Here is a 12706-nt window from a genome sequence, read left to right on the forward strand (position 1 = left end):
AACCAAAGAATTCTAGAGAGAGAAAATAAAGTGACCCTCTGCATAAGTAGGATTAAGGTCAAGATCAAGCCAAGACACTGAAAGTGACTCTAGAAATCAAATTGTATTAAATAGGGTTGGATAGGATCAATCTCTCACAAGAAATATTTTTTAAGATAAAATCCTAGTTAATCCTTAAATCAAGGTGTAAGTACCTTAATCAAGTGCAACGTTATACTTAAAAAGAGATTCTCGAGCGCGCTAAAAAGACCAAATTAAATGACACTTGATGATGAATAAGATCTAAGATCAAAGTTAAGAATATGAAAAGCAAGGATTAGATATACTAAAATGAAACTAAAATTCAGAGAAGTAAAGTCTTTAAGATTTGTAAAGGTGATATCGAGGGTATAGAGACCAACAAATATTAAGGTTCTAATATTTTATGGAACCTTCAAGGAAGGGAACTTCTTAAGAGTAACCAAAGACCCTTAGTGATTTTCAACATAGGATTAGAGAAGTAAGCTGATGACCTTCTTTGTATGCAAAGGACCTTAAGTAAAATTATTTGGATTGACTTATGGAATCAAGACTTGGAAATCATCCCAAGAAGGGGAAAATATGGAGATGACCTCACTAGGATATGTTGTGTGGTTGGAGGAACTCAACTTGCTCCGAGTTTCAACTGGAGAGTTGTGAGTGACGTCTCGTCAAGCTTGCGATAGTTTACACTGCTTCAAATATGAACATGGCTTATATTGTTTAAAATCTTGCTTATTTATTTGGAATACTATATTCAGGTAATGTATATGTGTTTGCTTGTGGAAGCTTGTGAAGGTACCAAACAGGATTATGCATTGTCATATGGATGTCATCCACAGGGTGCATCACACGAAGGTGGTTGTCCAAGACATTGACTCCTCTTAGGCTTGGAACGATAGGTGTTATGTGGACAAGAAAGCGAGTTTGGACATAAATGGACAGGGTAGTGCCTGGTAGGTAAGTATGAGTGCTAGTACTAGACATATAGGGCTCTCTAGGCAGGTAGGTACCTTGAGTGTTCATGCTTCTGGGATAGGTGAGATCCAATAGAAGCGACTCCTAGGGTTATTTGACACCTTTGTTGAGGGGGATGTAAGACAATGTAGGGACCTTCTGATCATCACATTGGTCAAAAAGTGTTCAAGCTCATTGGTGTATATCATCCTGGTCTAAGGATCACGGTCGTGGTGCAATGAGACTTATGAGGATGATGTGACACTTATATATTACTTATAATATGTGACATGTATCATGGACATACGATATATGCATGTTATGGAAAGAATTGGAAGATATATGTTTTCTTTAGAAAGGACTATTTTTCAAAGGAGCGTGTGTCAATGGTGTGTGAGTAAAGTAGCAATTTTTTCACACCAACTCCATAGATCTAGTGGTGGACAAAAGCCTAGACCCATGAGATTGGAGAAAGCTAGATTGAACCTATGGATATGGTCAAAGTAGAAAAAAGATTAAACATTGAAAAGTGGGCAATCTAGTGGACTCGAGTTACGAGTACTTTTCAAACAAAACAAACTTGTGTTGTTAAAATGATAAAAACTTGGAACGAGTAGTTTAAATGGCAATTATAACAAGGATAGAAGACTTGTTTTCACAATCGAAGAGTCAAGACACCTAAGGAGCCGCTTGATGTGACCTACTAGTGAAAATTATGAAAGACACGACTTGGAGAAATCATTCACCTTTCTTGCATAAGAAATGTTCTAGTGAAGCTGACGGAATAGCCAAGCATTTGAACATTGCAATGTGAGGCCTCAAGTGAGTCACTCTACTCTTCTTAGTGTGATTCTGCTGCCATAGATAAAAGGGTAAGAGTCTCACATCAACACCACAACATAGGATACAAGTGTGGACTGAGTGGCTAGAAAAGAGACATGGCTTTTTAAATGGTTTCTTGGGATACAATCCATAGCTCCAAAGGACCAACACAAGTCTAACCTAGTGATATTCAAATGAGAAAATGATGCAAAAGTAACACATCGGTATAGTTCACAAAATGGACGAGAAAAACTTAACCTATTCAAATGAGAAAATGATGCAAAAGACACATTGGCATAGTCCACAATATGGAGGAGAAAAACTTATCATCTTCAAAGAAGAGTGCTTGGATCTCAATAAGCCTTCTCAAGCTGCCAACCTGGGCTATTATGATCCTATGTTGTCATCCTCTCTTTAACAATTGATTTCTTCCTCTTGTTTAATTTATGAAAAGCTTAAAATTACGACAAAAAATATCAATAGCTGATTAGAGACTCTTTGCATGCATGCATGCAACCTTGCTTTCCATTGGTCATGAACTAATACTAATTGTCTTGTGCCTTTTAGGTGTCCAAATTTGGTCACGAGTCAATTTTCAAAGGATGCCTTGACCTTTGCAATGGTGGTATGCTCATGCTCAAAATGTCCTGGAAAAACATATAGATCCACCAGGGGCAGTGGCTCAGTTGTTTTTCATCCACTACTGGTCGTGTAGAAAAAAAGATCCAAGGTATTACATGTACTTTTTAAGAAGATGCAAAGGAACATAATATCAAAATACCACCCAAAAAAAAAACTACTCCATGGTCTCAAAATTTCAAGTGTTTGGAAAAAATGCCAATTTTCATCATTATAAGATGTTATTTATTTTTCAAAAAGCCACAAAAACAGTGGTGTTCTCTTTTTTGCAGGGTGGCATACAGCATCAATTATTACTGTGTCTTTTCCACAACTCCCAAGGACTCCATGCATACCTGCTCATCATGCTTTTGTTCCTTGGATTCTTAAGTGGACCTAATTAAAGAACCTCTCCTGCCCACTGAAGTAATGGTGATGCCACCGAGTGCGCTCCAAAGATGAGAGCTTAGACACAGCACACTGTAGAGATGATAGAGCCTGGACACTCAGATGGCATTCAGAAGACATGATGAAGGCTGGATACTGCTTGAAGAGGAGAGGTCTAAGCAAACTCTTTTCTCAGAAAACATCACTGTATATAAGTTATCCTGACAACCCCTTTTATGGTGAGAACATTACAACACTAAACTGCCTTTACAGGCACTCTAGGGGAAAAAAATGTCCCAGAAAGATTTCTGTGCCTACTGGGAGCAATAATGAATAGGATAGAAATCTTCTAACAATGTTGAAGCTTTCAATGAAGCATTCTGTGCACGTGCCACTATTTTTTTACATGATGGACTCTCCCACCTGTACAGAACACAAATACCTTAGGCATTATCCTGCATTTTCAGCAAGCTGTTCTGAGAACCAGCCACATTGTGAGATTTCTGTCCAGGACTCGGAAGAGGTCCCACAAAAACGTTTCTACATCTTAGCTCTTCAAAATTGGAGGAAAACATGACACCATAATTCTGCCCGGAGTCCAATCATGCTGAATTGAATGCCCAAAACTTCATTATGTCTCCCTAAAGTCCAAAGGGCTACTTGGCATGATGAGCTTTAGAGGCGGCACGGGGTGGCATCCCCCGCAGTAGATTTGTGAACCCAAAGAAGCTCAACTTCCCATCACTATGTCTAACCCAATCATGTAGAACGACATGCGCTGGGACTGTAGGGGGGATGCCTAGCTCCTGCGCAACCAAAAGCCTTACTCTAAGAGCATGATATGTCGAGGATCACATACACAACAATCCAAAAGAGAAGCCCATTACAACCTGCAAAGCATATGCACATACCCGAGCAAGATCTTCTATTACGACGACCCGATTGGCTTCTCTATCGAAGATCTGATATGCAGTGCATGCCTGCCTCTCCCAGTTTTCCAGTCCCTCAAGCTGAGGGACGCTTGTAGCTGCTGCACAGAACTCTTCGAAATCCATCTTCTTGAACTGAAGTGCATCTATCTGTTCACCATAGCAAGTCCATGTATCGACTTCTGTTGTAAGTCCAAAAGTATGAGAGAGAGAGAGAGAGAGAGAGAGAGAGAGCACATACAGCTGTGATCATATCAAACATCCGGGACTCCTTCATCGCCTCGGTAGCATGTTTGGTCAGTGCCTGTACAGCACCAACAGCAATATATAGACTTGTAAGGATTTCAATCACAAATATATAGCTTGTCAACTAGCTGATTAGAAGATTATACTGATGCAAATGCATCTACTTTTATGGTATTCAAAAGGGGGGTTCAGTTCTGACTCACCAATTTGAAGTTCTCCAATGATAATCGACCATTTTTTGTGGGCTCTAAGAGCATAAATTGGGTTCGTAGATAGAATAAATCATCTTCAGACAAAGTCTTTGCCAGTGCCTGCAAAATATAGAAAGAATTATGGACTACTGCATACATATGACATGCTTGGAAGCCGCCAAGCCATCCATTCACCCAGATGTTTAGGCCACCATATATTTTATAGCTGAAGTAATGCATCTCATGGCTATATGCAAGGTATGTGAAGATCCTAACATAGAAACCGAGGCCAAGGCAAAGCCAAGGTCACAACTAGAAGGACGACCCTACAACTCCAAGAGCTTCTACATCTAAAGACAGCCTCCACTTTAGCCACGAAGCATCAGCACAATGCAAGATCAAATCGGTGCATTAATTTAACTGCAGGCCTTGACACACAAAAAGCAAAAAAAATGAAATGGTTATAAGAACATATAAAGCAGTCAAGACAAGGACATATAAAGCAGTCAAGACAAGGGAATATAAAGCAGACAAGGCAAGGGAAAAGCAAAGCATGCAGTCACACAACACCAATGACACCAGCTGTGCTCATCAGCCATGCACCCTGACTTCCATCTGATTAAACCTGCTTTAGGTGACATAGGATAAGATAACAGTTCTCTACCAAGGGAGTGTCCCTCAAGTTTCAACATCAGGGTGAAAGCCCAGGTATCACATAGACACCCTGATTGAGTGCCACATGGCAAGCTTATGCATTGGCCTACAAATCATCCCACAATAGGCGCCAGTCACTATTGAGTATTTAAGGTGGGATATGCAAGCCTCCGCCCTAGATCAACAGTTAGCAACCATAGCACAGCAGGTTTCAGCTCTGTACAAAGTTGGAGCACCATGTACAGTCAAGTGCGGTGCATTGTTGCTTAACGCCAGCATTTAAAAATCCAGGTCTGAATCATCAAGTATTCATGATTATTCATGAATACATTCATGATTATTCATGTTTAATACATTCAGTAGATTAGATCTTCACTTGCAGTTTGTGCGTTAATAAGTGTCAATTATAGCACATAATCAAGTACGCTTCTGCTTAGCATGTAACGTTGGTGTCAAAGCAGAGGTCTTTTCTAAGGAGTCATACATGCATGTACCTTAGGTTTTCTGCATTGGGTTGCTAGGGAGAGTCTAGGGAAGTCTAGGTCCAGGCAGTAGACAGCAGGCAGCAAAAGCTGTGGTTTCTTCATGGATTCCATAATAGAATGGTACCAACAACAACAGGCGATCCGAGAGGAGCATTACCGCCGAGACCAGGAAGCACGGGAAACATGGGAGGCTGTCCGAGCAGAAGGCTGCCAGAGAAGAAAATGAAGTGGTAACTGCACCACTAGTTGAAACTCAGCAGGGGGAGTTTCCCAACAACCAGACCGAAAGTTGTCCAAGAAGGGGTTTCCCCACAAATCGGAGAGCATGATGTACTTGAAATTGTCCATGAGAATAGACCAGTGGAAGACCAAGAACAAGTGTTGTCATCATAATGTCCAGCACCGGCACTTGGCCTCATATGCTACCAAGACATCTGTACACACATCAATTCCAAGATGGTTACAAAATTGTGCAGGATTTATGTGCAGAAAACTCTCTAGACCTATCCAAGCCTAGCCTGATGACAGCTGGTCTGATGTGTCCCTTGGACTAGGGCTCGGAATGAGGCACAATACACATCACTACTCCAATGCTGGCACATAATGGTGATTAGTATGCCATCATGGTACCCAAGTGCAGGGTGCAGGAAACACCAGGTTGACCAGCTCATTATTTTAACCTACCATGAAGAAAGATGTATATAGATATGTTTGTTTGAAACCAAAAACCTGAAAGCCAAGGCAAGCATCAGCTCTTACATGTCCCTAAGTCCCTAAGTTGTCATGTGAAGACATAAGAAGCTAGTAAGGGTTTAGTAAGAGTAGGGGGTGTAGCCTCAAAGATACCTTGAATATGCTCTTATTGACCATGGAGGGTGTGGATGAGGTTCGTCATGAACTAAAAAAAACACTCTGATTGATAAACATCTGATTATGTTGTCAAAACAAGCTCACCTTCAATGCTGCTTGCCTTAAGGAGGAGGATCTGAGGTAAGACTTGACCAGTCTGTAGACCAATACATCAAGAGGAATAATCTGCTCCCCACGTATCCAAGGATGAGCTGATAGAGCACAGATGCCAACATAAGCTAATGATAAACTTGAACCTCAAATTATACAAGACTACGAGAGCATACTTACCCAGTGCCTGAGCAGCAGTCATTCTTTTATGACGATCTTTGTTTAAAAGCCGCTTTACAAAATCCTTTGCCTCTGCTGAGACAGAAGGCCATGGTGCCTCATCAAAACTAGGTGCAGACTTCAGCACAGATCTGAATATCCCAGATTCTGTACGTGCCCAAAACGGTCTGCTTCCACACAGCAGAATGTAGGATATGACACCAATACTCCACACGTCTGCTTCCATGCTGTATGACCGATGCAGGACCTCAGGGGCTACGTAGTAAGCACTTCCAACTATGTCATTGAGCCTCTCATCTGTCGTATAGGTGTGCATTCAAAACACACAACATCAAAAACATGAGACAAATCTACAGTTGCCATCCTTACATTACACAGCCTGTATCCCAAGACCTGACCTCTGCCTTAGCTTACAACATATAGCAAATGTGAATCCTACGGGCACTCTTTTCAAAAACACCTCAATTTACCTGGTCTAACAAAATCTGATAGCCCAAAATCAATGGCCTTGAGAAGTGCATCTTCCTCCTTGGTTGTGAATAAAAAATTCTGTGCATAACAACAAACAACATCTGGCTAAGACCCAATCCAAAGCTATGATATGAGGCTACTTGCAAGTTCCAGCTCCAGCACAAGGTCTTAGTTGCCCGAGAGTCGAGCATAAAAACTTCCCCTATCTTACGAAGCATTCATTATACATGGGATCTACCAATCACAGGCATGTCCAGTACCCAAGATAAATACCTCGGGTTTGAGATCGCGATGCACAACACCTTGAAGGTGGCAAAATGCCACTATATTTAGAATTTGTACTACAACCACTTTTGCATCTTCTTCAGAATACTTTCCACCTCTGTCAGTATGAGGACAAAACAGTTCAGAGCTTCACACATGGAAGAATTTTGAGGATCTACTTATTAGGCATAGGAGACAATAACCACCCACAGCATTGACAGCAATGACATTTCTCGTGGAGCTTAACCATACAGTGTTATATACTTGTAAAGATCCAAGATAAAGAGCTTAAGCTTCCAAAAGTGGCAATACAAACAGACCTTGCTAATATTCGGTCAAGTAGCTCACCACCCTCACACAACCTGCCAATATTAATATCCAAAATAAATTTAATATACATTTCAAGTCAAGAAAAAAGTCCACAGATCATTTTAGCCAATGAGATCCAAAAAAGAAGCTTTAGATCATAAACTAATTTTTTCTGTTATTCTGAATATTGAGAGTAGCTTACTCCATTACTATGTACACATTTGTGTTATCCTCACACGCATCATAGAACTTGACCAGATTGTGATGCCCAGTCAGTGCTTTCAATATTTTGACCTCTCTCCTCACATCCTCAATTGATATGGCTGTTGTCATCTGAAACATCATAAACACGCATCAAAACCCTCAAGAAGCTGAGAGTAATGCAAATAGTACACAACTTTTAAGCACCCACATGTGCCATCCAAGTGAATTCCTCTTCAAGAGAGACAAGTAGATATCTAAAGTGAAGCACTGAGATCCTGACATCAAGAATCAACTGGGAAATCTACTAAGGGCCTGGCAAGCAAATTTATTAATGTCTGGAATGATGAAGGATAGGCCACTCAACAGGATAAGCCACTTCAGGCATGATAAGAGGAACAAAATAAGCATGCTTTAAATTTATGATTCTCCATGGATCAGAGCATGTGAACATGCTTTTAAACCTGTAATGAAAAGAATTGAGCACGTACACTCTAACACCTAATTATCAGCAGTAAAAGCCACAGGAGCATGGTGAAAGGATCACATAATCAAACCACTGGGGCATGGAAGCACTTTCTGCGCTTCTGAATCCCAGTTCAAAATTTCATCCCAGCATGGTGAGCATGCTTTTGGCCATCAGCATGGTAAGCTTCTACTATTCTCAGTTGAAAAGGTCGCTAAGGCACGGTAAGCTAGTCGGTACTCGTCGATGACAAAGTTCTCCTTGCTTTGGAGAAGACCAAGTATCAACACGATAGGCATGCTTTGAACATCAGTCCTCGGTTGTATAAGACATCGCTGAATACATTATTTGAAGGTTGCTGAATTGGAAAACCCATTGGGCATCAAACGAGACAGGAAAGAATGCTGTAAAGACCTGAATTTCAGTTGAAAAACCCACGAGGGCATGGTAAGAGTGCTTCGAAACTGTGATTCTCCAGTTGCATGATAAAGTCATGCCTTCAGGGCATCCAATGAGACATGGCAAGCTATAAAGATGGCAGGTATGCGCTGGAGCATCTAATGAATCGAAGCTTACCTTTGCTTTGGAGATGACCTTGACTGCAACGGAGAGTCCTTTGAGGTCACCCTTCTTGATCTTGGCGAGGCAGGTGTGGCCGAAGTGCCCACGTCCAACTTCCTGGCCGAGCTCATACTTGAGGTTGAAGTTTTTCGAGTATCCGAAGCTCTTGTCGAGGGGTTTCTCAAGCTCCTGGCCTTCGGGGACGGGCCCCTCTTTGGGCTTGGCTGTGCCAAAGCGCTTCGCTAGGGCGGCCTGGATGTGCTTCGCGGGAGATGGGGGCGGGAAAGGCCGTTTGAAAAGCCGCCCCGGCGTTCCATTGGCGGGCGAGGTTCCGTTGGAAGATCGGAAAGGGGACCGGAAAGGAGAGCCCCTGTATGGCGATGCCCTGTATGGAGATTTCGGGGGTAACCCGCTTGAGTATGAAGCTCCTCCTGCCCTGTATGGAGATTTCGGGGGTAACCCGCTAGAGTATGAAGCTCCTCCTGTCGCTGTAGGTTTAGTCTCTACTGTTAGGGTTTCTGCTGCCGAATTACGATTTTCTAGGGTTACAGTTACTGCTGATTTAGGGTTTCTCTCACTGCGCTTAGATTCCTTAGCTGATGCTGGATTCTTTCCGTAGCAGATTCCCATAGCATCTCAGAAAAATCCAGCACTGAGCTACTGATCTCCCCTAATCCTTCCTTCTTTTTGCTGTTCTCTTTGAAGTACAGGCCAAGAAGTCCAACTGCAGCACCCAGTAAGGACCCATTACAGAGGCATTTCTGAGTGCCTACTACAGACCACGACACACAAGACCATGGCTGAAATAAAAGTGCTCACAGTGCAAATGAAGGCATCAGACTGTGTTGGGCGCCCAAAAAGGATAGTCTGCCCAGATGGTGCAGCTGCAGATCGGCCACTCCGAGCTAAGCAATGGAAAACACTAGAAAAACTGCTTTCGTGGGCGATGGGGGAAAAGCTCACATTCGTCAGATACTAGAGAATGAAATCTCTCTCTCTCTCTCTCACTGTTCAGACACACACAACAGACACAGGTGCTACTGAGGGAGGGTGATGAGGCGCATTCCTCCTTTAAAACGAAAGCTAGGCTGTCTCCATTTATTCTGGCCTCCTGCTCTAATCAAACCTTGTATAAATTATTGCCCTCTTTTTCCCTTTCTTAAATACCCCCTCTTAGCCTCCTCTGTTGTGCTGTAAATTGCTTTTTCTTATCTATTAATCTTTAACACGGCTAAAAAGCTCTCACCACGTGTCTGAAGTATTTGAGGGCGTGACACCTCTTTCACTCCATGCAGGTCCGCTACCGCTCCATGCAGAGCCGCCTCCCTTCAATCCCTTCAATGTCGCAAGTTGCGAGTCTGCCACCGCTCCATGCAGATCCGACTCCTTCAATCTGGTTACGTTCGGTTGGCCCTCGCGTCCGCTCCTCAGTCTGCTCGGTTGTTTGCCTCTATTTCTATTCTGAGGTAAGTCCAGGGCTTTCTGTTCAAACAACCTGCAAAAAAAAAAAAAGCATGCATTATTCACAGGAAGCGAGAGCATGCATGATTCTGTAGAAGAGAGCTCTCTTCACATGAGGTTAGTTCTTTTGATGCCATCACTGTCTCTCTCAATTTTTGTGTTAAAAAGAGATGCATAGAGTGAGGATTACCTAGAGAGAGAAAGAGAGAGAGAGAGAGAGAGAGAGAGAGAGAGAGTGGCAGAGAGAGGATTGTGTACATCAAGATACTTTTTTTAATCTCTTTCTATCTTATGAGTGTTTTGTTATCGATAATCTGATTGCAAACATTACTGTAATATTGATATGTTAGAAACCTCTCATTTTTTGGACTTCTGCCTTTGAGATTGTTCAGAATATATAAAATACACATTGTTGTAGCCTTGGAGAATATATGCATTTAGTTTCTTTTATTAATTGATAAACATTCTTAAAAAAGAAAAAAAACCTTTCATAGACAAATATATGTATCACTGTGTTCTTCTTTTTGTTGCGGTATACATGTAGGTTACTAGGGTTGGGTTTATGTTGGCAAAGATACATAGAGATAATTGTAGATCTTTAAGATATTAATTTTGAATTTCAGCAAATGGAGCTTCAAAATGATAACAACCGCTCCAAAGATAAAGTGGTTGTGGATGATTCTTGCAATGAAGAAGTAGCTTTGTCTACGCCGCCGCGCCTGAGTTGATGAATGTTCGAGCTGCAAAGCACCTTGCTCGGTCAAGGTCTCCATCTGGACAAACAAGCTCTAAACGTCTTCAAACTATTGCGGATATATATGACCTTACTGAGAAAAATTCGGTTGCTTGCAACAAGGAGTACTTAGATGCTCTTTGGAATGAGATTCGTGGAAGTGGTAGCCAAAGGGGAGATACGTTGAGAGACTCATCATCTCCATCGCATCCATGAGAGTAGCGGACGCATGGAGGCAAACCAACTAGACATTATTTCTTTCATGGAGAACATGCATGTTCAAATTGGAGAATGTCTACGTGGATGTAATGGGCAATGTAAAGAACATGTAGATTCTCTAAAAGATCAAGTGCATGCATTAGGTATGGAGCTATTGAGTCTAAAGATATCTATTAATCGACTTAATGCAATTATGAAAAAGATGTGCCGTGTTTTAGAAGCCAGGGTAGTTGCTTAGAGATTTTGTGAGAGGGATGATGTTTTTTGATCAAGGGTCAAACTTTTAGATTTGGCTCTTCATTTTGGCGATATATATGAAATTTCTATTTTTTTCAAATTTAATACTTCTCTCTTCCATCTCTCAACATGTTTCAACTCTGCCTTCCTGTATCTCACTCTCTCTCTCTCTCTCTCTCTCTCTCTCTCTCTCTCTCTCTCTCTCTCTCTCTCTCTCTATATATATATATATATATATTGTCTCACAAAATATAACTCTTAACATCTTAAGTGTACAAAATGGGCAATTGGCCACGGTGCCCTTAAATGTGCTTACACGCTTACAAGCCAAGGCACGACAAACAGTCAAGAAGAGTGTAAAAGACAATACCTCAACATGGGTAGAAGAACATGCTTTAAAACAGAACCAAAAGAGAAAACAAAACCTTCTAAATCCAAGAAAAACAAAGGACAATAAATTGTCGAAACCAAGATCGAAAAAAAAGACGTAAACCCAAAACGGGACATAAATAAGACAAAGCCAAAAGCTATACATGATAGATCAGCATCCACATCAAAGACTACCACACAAACTTCAACACCCATATGTGCGACGACACAGGATACAAAAATCCAAAAGAAAATTCGATCTTGTCGCATGGGTAAACATAGTGAAAAACTGACAAACCAAAGGAAGTCAGAGAATGAAACAAGTTCTAGTATATCACTATGTGAGGATGAGACAAGTTCTTACTCTTCGCTCAGTGCATCACATAGACCAATCAAGAAACTAGAACCCACCCAACCACCCCAAATGGATAATAATGATCACACGACAAATGCAGAACACAAAAAATGAGCTCACGAGTGCATGCTTAGCATGGTTAAATGTCTTATAGGGTCACTGGTTGTGATTGAGCCTCATAATGCCGAACCTAAAACAGCAACCAAGATATAAAACCTAGAGGAGTACCACTTTCCCTTCAAGAGAAAGACATACTCTCTACAGAAGAGTCATTTGAGATAGATTGTACGAACTATAGGCTTGAGAAAACACATACGGAATTCGATAATTCTCTTACAAGATTAAAACAGTCTCTTAAAACCTCATACGGAGGAATGCTCTTCTCTCATGATAAAGCCAGAATCATATCAACACTTGCACCTTTAATGGCTCAACCTGAGTTATACAAGGACATAACGAACTACATAAACCAGGACTGTGAGGATTTGCAAGTTTCCAAACAGCCCTCATTAAGAATTGTCAGAGGGCCAAGTGTGCCATTGTACGAATTGGGTACTCTTGAAAAAGCTGAGACCCAAACAGAGGATGAAAGTGAATGGGAATATGAAATAGA

General features: G+C 41.4%; 1 protein-coding gene across 2 annotated transcripts; it reads right to left on the reverse strand.

The window, feature by feature from the left end:
- Positions 1 to 2621: 2621 nt before the first annotated feature.
- On the reverse strand, positions 2622 to 9865 carry LOC147611340 (CDPK-related kinase 1-like). 2 transcript variants are annotated; one of them, XM_086784400.1, is made up of 12 exons: positions 9539 to 9852; positions 8735 to 9443; positions 7694 to 7824; positions 7503 to 7544; positions 7192 to 7300; positions 6918 to 6996; positions 6448 to 6744; positions 6262 to 6368; positions 4181 to 4288; positions 3973 to 4035; positions 3714 to 3881; positions 2622 to 3608 (listed from the first exon to the last, which is right to left on the reverse strand). In XM_086784400.1, exons 2-12 carry the CDS (start codon positions 9347 to 9349, stop codon positions 3459 to 3461), a joined length of 1869 nt encoding a protein of 622 aa, XP_086640526.1. In that variant the 5' UTR covers positions 9350 to 9443; positions 9539 to 9852; the 3' UTR covers positions 2622 to 3458. The 2 variants fall into 2 exon arrangements, with proteins under 2 accessions (XP_086640526.1, XP_086640525.1); XM_086784399.1 differs by having other exon boundaries at positions 8735 to 9865.
- Between the last annotated feature and the right edge of the window lie 2841 nt (positions 9866 to 12706).

This window comes from Cibotium barometz, chromosome 47 (genome assembly GCF_041138505.1).
Source record: "Cibotium barometz isolate CiBa-2024 chromosome 47, ASM4113850v1, whole genome shotgun sequence".
NCBI lineage: Eukaryota > Viridiplantae > Streptophyta > Polypodiopsida > Cyatheales > Cibotiaceae > Cibotium > Cibotium barometz.